This window comes from Macrobrachium nipponense, chromosome 32 (genome assembly GCF_015104395.2).
Source record: "Macrobrachium nipponense isolate FS-2020 chromosome 32, ASM1510439v2, whole genome shotgun sequence".
Taxonomy (NCBI): Eukaryota; Metazoa; Arthropoda; class Malacostraca; order Decapoda; family Palaemonidae; genus Macrobrachium; species Macrobrachium nipponense.
Genome location: NC_061094.1, coordinates 27,723,068 through 27,731,844, shown reverse-complemented (window position 1 = coordinate 27,731,844; position 8,777 = coordinate 27,723,068). Strand labels below are relative to the sequence as shown.

At 39.8% G+C, this 8,777-nt stretch overlaps 1 protein-coding gene across 1 annotated transcript in view; it reads left to right on the top strand.

Moving 5' to 3' along the window:
• LOC135207289 (activating signal cointegrator 1 complex subunit 3-like) overlaps positions 1-8,777 on the top strand; it is a 669,776-nt gene that overhangs the window by 541,641 nt on the left and 119,358 nt on the right. Inside the window, 2 exon segments of the mRNA XM_064238959.1 lie at positions 3,125-3,256; positions 8,428-8,565. Of these exon segments, the coding sequence (XP_064095029.1) occupies positions 3,125-3,256; positions 8,428-8,565 (270 nt within the window).

The following is an 8,777-nucleotide window of genomic DNA, read 5'->3' as shown; positions in this document are numbered from 1 at the left end:
ACCAAGTACATGTTTGTAAATATTGTGAAGTTCTGCACCTCATTAGTTGCACAACAAGGATTCAGGGAAAAAGCCTTGAAGAGGTCTATCTTCAAACGAAAAGAAAACAAAAACTCTACGGGCTGAATGTCATTAGAGAGCAAGGGAAAATTTCAGGGGAAACTCTTTAGAGTTTTAGTTTAATGGAGAATATATTTACACATCCATTAAATATTTCACTGGACACCGTAGGGTGCTGGGACTCTCTGGGTCCTTAATTTACTTATAGGTAAGGTCGATCGCAGGAATGTGGTCTGACCTCTGGTCATGCATAGGACCCCGAGTGCAGGTTCCTAGAGTGGTTTTAAAGGAATTCCTACATCCACACACCACAAGGAAATTCTGGTAGGAATCTGGCACGAGTATGGATCTATAGATATCCTGTGCAGTACACAAAGCGAGTTAGGGATTGGGTGCGGTGAGGCTGCCCATCTTATTGATCTGCTAATATAATTCTTATGTTACGAACCTCCTCAAATGGCAAAGAAATGATTGAATTACTTCCAGCAAGGGGACCACAGCACCTTCAAAGCAATAGTAGCTCTGTGAGAACAAAGGGAGGCATGGGGGTGTGTGTGGGGTAAGGTCAAAATGACAATATGAAGTAAGCTTGCACGTGGCATGGAAAGGAAATATAAAGAAAAGAAAAAAAAGATCTGACTGTGCACTGAACTCTTCACTCTACCTTTTCCATGGAATCCACTTCTTTGATGGCAGGACGTATCTGGGTATTGCACTGTGGTGGAGTTGTACTAGTACTTGTGCGTACAGCATGGAAAACAGAGATGCAGAGAGGGTGGGAATGCTGTTGCGGACCTCTGGATGCTAGTCTGGCTAGAAACCGAATAAGGAAGAACTTTCTCCTATGCTTGCTTATATAATCGCTGTTTTTGCCTCCGGTGTACGCTTGTCTGTCTTCTCTTGATATCTGTGTGTTCCTGAAGAAAGATGAGAAAAACAAGGCGCAATTGGAAGAACAGAGAAAATGGGTTAGAGTTTTAGAGAGAAAAAGACCCTGGTGAATGAGTTCGAAGGAGAGGTACTATCCAGCTTCGGTTTACTTTAATTGTGAAATAGGATCTTGTTCTGGTCCTAAATTGTCTCACTCAAGCTCCATTCGAGCCTCTACGTCGATCATCAGACAGAAACCTGACTCTGAAGACGGTTTTCCTGTTGGCCTTGGCTTCCTTGAAAAGAGTTGGAAAGCTTCATGACTTGAGATATGTGAAACACACCAGGGGTTGGGGGGGGTCAGTGGCCTTTGAATTTGTCCCAAAATTCGTGGCTAAGACTGAGAATCCCTCGGTGCATGATGACAGATTAGCCTCATATTCTATTACCTCACTGAATGAGTTTGCGGATAGCGATCCACAGGAGTTGATGCTTTGTCCCGTCAGTGTTCTGTGCTGCTATCTAAAAAGGACTCGTCACCTAAAGCCTAGGTGTCGTAGACTTTTTGTTAGCATGGGATGGTCCAGAAGGGAAGTGTCCAAGAACACAATTTCATTCTGGCTACATGAGGTGATTAGCATATTCCTCGCCTGATAGTTCTGTCACTGAGTCTGTGCATGCTAGAGTACATGACATCAGAGGCATAAGTTCCTCACTGGCATTTAAGAAGAACTTGTCTGTACATAGGATTTTGAATGCTGGTTCTTGGCTCAGGCAAACCACGTTCACTTCCTTTTCCCTAAAGGACATTGCCCACTGGTCCTTGGACACTTTTTCTTTGGGTCCGGTGGTGGCTACCCAAAAAGTTGTGTAGTGCCTTTGGCGGGCCACATTGTATCTTACCTAAGATAGTTGTTTGGAAGAGAGAATGAGTGAGTTGGCTCGTCTCCTTTTTCTTTTTCCTTTCTTCCTACGGGCAGGTCAAAGAATAAACACATCATATGCTGGAACTGGTCTGATACAGATGAGTGTGGTAGCCATACTGGTTGTAGTTAGTTGCTTTATTCCTATACAATAGACATATCTGCTTCTCAAGTAGCACGTACTCTTCTTTCTACAAAGGGGAGGGAGGAGTCGTGAGAAACCCCTGTTCCCTACATGGTTTGTTTCTAGAACTGACAGAGTTCTCTTTTCCTTCCACAAATGTAATGAATCTGGTCATATCTCATTGTGTTAAACCCAGCAGGCTAAGTTTTTAGATATTGTCTTAGCTATTCTCTTAGTCTCGGAACCCTCTTCATTAGAAGTCAGTCTTCTAGGAAGGGTGACCAGGTGGGCTGAACCCCCAGTGGGTTTAGGGTATTTGTACCTCCCTTCAAGTATAAGTCTATCCTATTGCTAAGACCGAAGGTTTGTTCTGTGTATGAACAAATGACAAATTTTTAATCAATTTGTATTTTTCTTAGCTAACAAACCTGATATCTGAGTTGGAAGAAAGACTGATGCGTCACGAGGTACCAAGCCTGGTTGGTGACCAGCTTCCACCCCATATATATATGCATGAGTTGCCGGATGCCACAGATTCCTTGCTTTGCAATCTATGATTATTTTAACTGGTTTCCAGCAGGCGCTAGAAGATTATCCTATTGTTAAGACCTCAGGTTTGTTAGCTATGAAAAATATAAATTGATTAAAAATTTGTCATATTTTAAAACAATTTATATTTCATGAACAGAATACCTATCTTCATTTATTGGATATGCCATCTTATCGACTACAAGATAGAATGGGTTGAATATTTGGTTTGGTTTACCCATGGGGTAATGACATTATTGCAGGTGAGAGAGAAGGTCTTCCACTTTGCACTGATGTTCATTTAGTGTTGTTGTTTACTCTTCACATAAGACATATGAGAATTCAGAGCCTAACACAGCCCACAATTACTTAACATCAAAAGTAGATTAAGGAAAAGGTTTGTATGTATGCATTATAAATATTTTTTTATTCTTTATAACTTATTCAATGTTTATAGATAGTTTTAAGTTTTCAGGTTTTTTATTCTTTGTAACTTATTCATTGTTTATAGATAGTTTTAAGTTTTCAGGAAGTGTTTTGAAACCCCCAGATTCCCCTTGGATTAAACTAATGAAATAAATGCAGTACATGCTATGAAATCTGTTTTCTTTTCTTTCAGAATCCATCATACTATAATCTTAGTCTGGAAGAAGGTGTAGAAACAAAAGTAGCCGTGAATGAATTTCTCTCTGCAACTATTGATAGAGCTCTTACTTCTTTAGAAACTGCATACTGCATAGAAATAGGTGAAGTAAGTACACTTTTTTGTGGTTATTCATGTCAGTATTATTTTAAGTATTTTCATGATTTATTACCATTTATCACCTGTAAAAAAATGGCACTAAAATTAAATATTCAGATTTCAGTATATACTATTAAGTTGATGCTTCTTCAGTGCTTTCATTTATTCTTGATAGTGGTGTGTTATCAGATTGGAACATCAAATTAAAAGGTATGAGTGAATAGTAATGATAAGAATTGTTATTTCAATGACCACACAATTTTAAGTTCATATCAGATATTTGAAATGTGAAGAGAATTGATAAGAAGGGTTATAGTAGTGAAAGTATTGTTAACAAAGATATTTAAGTCTCCTTTGGCTTTTACATATGTAGGATAGTGTGTTTTCCATCCTTTTGAATAAAGTAAATCAAGGGAATTCATACTGTATAATTTTCATTAAAATGTTCACTGACAGATAAAGAAGGCTATTGAATGGCTGACTGTCCACTTCTAAAAATCTTGCCAAAAATATTTAGACAATTAATTTTGAAAATCCAAACAATACCAAAAAGTACTTTTGGCTTTGGCCATGTTTCTTAATTGCCATGCAGAATTTTAGGACAGCTAACAGAGACCATTGTCAAGGTTCTCTGGCATGTTGAGAAGGATACTAGAGCATTGTATTGCATTACTTTTATGAAGAATTTTATTCTGAGCAAGAGGATTATCAATATGTGAGTGGTGTGGTATATATTGATGAAAATAAAGGAAAATTAGCAGAGAAGAGATCACATAATAATATAATAATAAAACTAGAAGTCAGTAACTGACGGATATAAAGCCTTAAGCTAAAATAATGAATTATGTACATATATGCAACATGGGATATCAGTTTACTTGTTGAAAATAGAAATCTGTTAGAGGAAATTACCCCTGTCAAAAATCATGGAGGTATTAGAGCAGTGATGTGAGATTCTACAAGTTTCTTGTGCTTAGCAGATATCAGTTGAATAAGAAAGCATTCTCATGAGGAGAGAGAAGATTGTGATATCTAAGAATTGTTTGACAGCATTTAGGGTGTAAAACTCAAGTTGTAGTGAGGTATGAGTAATATAAGATGCTACGGGAAAGATGAGCAAGTCACCTTTATTTGTATTTGAGCAACTCCACTTTTAAATCTGACTGCACTGCATCTCAAGTAGATAAAACAGACCAGAATTTTTACTGGCACTTCTCTTCTTAGCTTTAGAGATTTAGCCTTTCTAACAAATCCTCAGCCTCATAACCCAGCCAATCACAGAAGTTTCTTTGCTTCTGTAATTCACTATCTATTAGTTAGTCAAATTCACTTATAAAATGTCTGTAGTAACCCATAGCCCTGGGTCTAGGCACTGAAAATGTTAAACTTCTTCAACTGCATTTTTCAGCTTTGAGTATACAGTAGTACCTCAAGATACGAAAGGCTCAACTTACGAAAAATCCAAGTTACGAAAGCCAATGCAAAAAATTTTACTGCTCTACATACAAAAAGTTTAAAAGATATGAAAGGTTTCTGAAAGTCCGAGATTCGCCCGATAACAATTTTTAAACTCGCTCCGCACGCCGCCATTTTAGTGCTAGTAGACTCGCCACCATCCTCCTGCTCTCCCATTGGTTCCTGATGCTAGCCAAGCCATGAGATCCTTCTCTCTGATTGGACAGCATCCCTCCCATCATGCATCTTCTATACGTACACTCTGGCGTCCCTTAGCTCGGCCACTCCGCACGCGAAACTTTACCGTACGCAATCGGCATTCGTTCGCTCCAACGATTTCGTTTAGTAACGTAAATTCGTTAGTGATTTCGTTGCAGTACATATTATCGTGTTGTGCGAAGACTGTATTATTACGTATTTGTGTAACTTTACGTAAATTAACGTAGTCATGGGTTGGGTCCCAAGAAAGTTTAAATTCACGGAAAGAAGCGCATGCTGTCTCTGGAGACAAAGATGGAGATCATAAGGAAGTACGAAGCTGGTATGCGATTGAGTGTGATCGCAAAGGAATACGGCCGTAATCCGTCGACAATAGGCACCATCCTTAAACAGAAGGATGCCATCAAAGCAACTGCACCATCGAAGGGCATCACTATTTTGTCCAGCAAGAGGAGCCATGTGCACGACGAGATGGAACGGCTGCTCCTCATCTGGATAAAAGACAAAGAAATCGCTGGCGATACAGTAACGGAGACAGCAATCGCTCACAAGGCCAGTGCTATTTTCGGCGATTTGATTGCGCAGGCGGAAGACGAGGGAGGGGAAGGGACTTCAACGCCAACCCTAGAGTTCAAGGCTTCGCATGGCTGGTTCGAGAAATTTCGTAAACGGACTGGCATCCATTCGGTGGTGCGTCATGGGGAGGCTGCCAGCTCGGACACGAAAGCGGCCAAAGCCTTTAAAAAGACGTTCGACGAGATGATGACCAAGGAAGGCTACAGTTCTCAGCAAGTCTTCAACTGTGATGAGACTGGCCTTTTTTGGAAAAAAATGCCTCGTCGGACATACTTCACGGAGGAAGAGAAGAAGCTACCCGGGCATAAGCCTATGAAAGACAGGCTTACGCTCGCACTTTGTTCGAACGCCAGTGGGGATTGCAAGGTGAAGCCCCTACTGGTGTATCACTCCGAGACTCCTCGAGCCTTCAAAGCCCACAAAGTGTTGAAGGAGAAGCTTCCAGTGATGTGGAGGGCTAATGCAAAAGCCTGGGTAACGAGGCTTTTGTTCACGGAGTGAAGAGTTTTTTGGAAGAGAAGCGCCTCCCCCTGAAATGTCTGCTGGTGTTGGACAATGCCCCTCCCCACCCTCCTGGCCTCGAGGAAGATATCCTAGCGGAGTATTCCTTCGTTAAGATTCTTTTTCTTCCGCCCAACACCACCCCTCTCCTCCAGCCCATGGACCAGCAAGTGATAGCGAACTTTAAGAAGCTGTACACGAAACATCTTTTCAAGAGATGTTTCGACATCACCGATACCACAAACCTCACCTTGCGTCAATTTTGGAAGGAGCATTTCGACATCGTCATTTGCATCCGACTCATTGACCTAGCTTGGCAGGAGGTTTCGAGGCGAACCTTGAATTCCTCGTGGAGGAAACTCTGGCCTGATGCCGTATCCGCCAGAGACTTCGAGGGATTCTACGTGGGCGAAGCTGGTACTGCAGAGTCAGAAACAGTTGATGATCCCGAAACTGTTTTGGAACCAGATCTTTATGATATCGTTGCACTCGGCAAATCCATGGGGCTGGTCGTCGACGAGGACGACATCAACGACCTTCTCGAGGAGCACCAAGAGGAGCTTACGACGGATGACTTGAAGGAGTGGAGGCCATGCAACTTAACGTCGTTCAAGAGGAGTTCTCTAGCAGCGGCGAGGAAGAGGAGGAGGAGCCTATGACAACGGCAGAAATTAAGGATATTCTAGGCGCTTTTCATAAAGTGCAATTGTTTATCGAAAAAAAGACACCCCGAAAAGGCTCACACAGGTCGTATGTTTGCGCAGTTCGATGACATTTGCTTGAGTCGTTTCAGGAACATTGCGAAAAGTAGGCAGAAGCAATCTTCCTTGGATCGTTATTTTTTAAAGAGGCCTTCAGCATTAGCAGGAGTAAGCAAAAAGGAAGAACCAAGTGTTAAAAATCAGAAAGTTGAAAGCAAAAAGGAAGAACCAAGTGATGAAAAACAGAACGTTGAAAGCGGTGATGAAGTTGAAATTCTGTATAAAAAAAAAAAAAAAAAAAAAAAGCCTACGTAAAAGTAAAAAAAAAAAGAAAAATAAAAAAAAGAAAAAAAAAAATGTTTACGTAATTTTCTAGATTTTTTGTAATTTAAGTGTTACAGTTTTGTTAAGGTATTTCGTAAATTTTAGTTTTATGGTTTTCCTTAAATTTTTTGTGTGTTTTCGTAAAGTTAAGTGTACGTACCTACGTACGTTATCTGCCGTTTGTCCTCCTCCTCCTCTGCTGCCACTATCGGAGATAGCCTCACTCGAAAGGTAAGCTTCCACATTTTACGTTACAGTAATAATATTTCTTGTACACTAATATACACTTTATTTACAGGTTTTCGATTTTTATTCTTAATTTAGGTATTGAATGGTCCAAATTGTTGTAGTATTTCATTGTTTATAGGTCAATTTAGCATTATTATGAAATTTACTGGGGTGTTTTTGGAGGGCTTGGAACAGATTAGCCATTTTACATGTAAAATGTGTTCCAAGATACGAAAAACGAAGGCCGCCTCGGAACGGATTAATTTCGTATCTCGAGGTACCACTGTACTTGATGACGACTATATCTGAGCCTGGAGAGTTGTTTGAACTAGTTAACTGCCTCAAGATCCAGATGGCTTACATACGATATACAGGTGTTACATTTATTTGCTTTAGTCAAATAAACACCAAGATAGACCTTCTTGTTCTCTGAAGGCAGTTCTGTCTTCATGTTCTGTGGAGAAATTGGGAAATAAATCGTGTAACATTAGACCTGCAGATATTCCCTGTGACATCCACCAAGTAGACTAGGTTCTCAAGTAGGAAAAATGGTCCACCAGAGTTGTCCCTTTCTGAGCTAACAAATATTCCTTTTCAAGACTAGGAGTTTAGCAGACCTGAACAAGTCCTGTCTCTTGAGGAAGAGCAGACCTGAGAAGATGCTGTACTAGTCTTATTTCCTAAAGAATGGACTGCTAGACAGGAATGGGACATTCTCTGTTTTGATAAATGTGAATTTGCAGGGCATTGAACTGCTATAGAATCCCATGAGAGTGATAAATAAGAGTGTTCTCATTGATTATAAGCTAGATCACTTGTGTCTTCAGATTTAAATCTTTAGGTAGTAAGACCATATATGTGTTTGGAACCCAGAATCAGTTAAAACTTGTTGATCTCAGGAAGACAGAGGAACAGAGGCATCTTGAAGTTCTGTAGCCAGAATATTTATTCTCCTGAATGACTATGGAGAATCATGCAGGGAATCTGTAGTGTATGTCATAAGAATGTAATGCAAATAATGACATACTGTAGTTATACGTATTACCGCTCCACTGTATTTATTATTTTTACGTAACCATACCATTATTGTAAATAATATGTGCCTTTCACCACTTTCTACCTTTCATGTGTTGTTTCAATGTTATGTTTGAATCAGTGCTGACATTTGTATTGCAGGATAATCGATCAATAGAGGCAACACCCCTTGGGCGGATAGCTTCTTTTTATTACCTTTCTCATTTGACCATACAACACTTTCAAGAGAAACTCAATAAAGATATGAGTATGGAGGACATTTTGAATCATCTTAGTGAGGTAAGAAAAAAACTGTTCATTTTACTATCTTGTATGGGAGACACTTTAATCAGATAGTGGTGCACCTTAGGATTATGATTTCCTTGTATACAGTTGTATCAGAACAAATCTGCATGATTTCTCAAGTTTTGCCAGTTTGAGAAATTATCTTAGATTAAATGTATTTGTTGTCTTTTTAATTTTTAGTAGCCTCTTATTACTGTTGAGCTTAC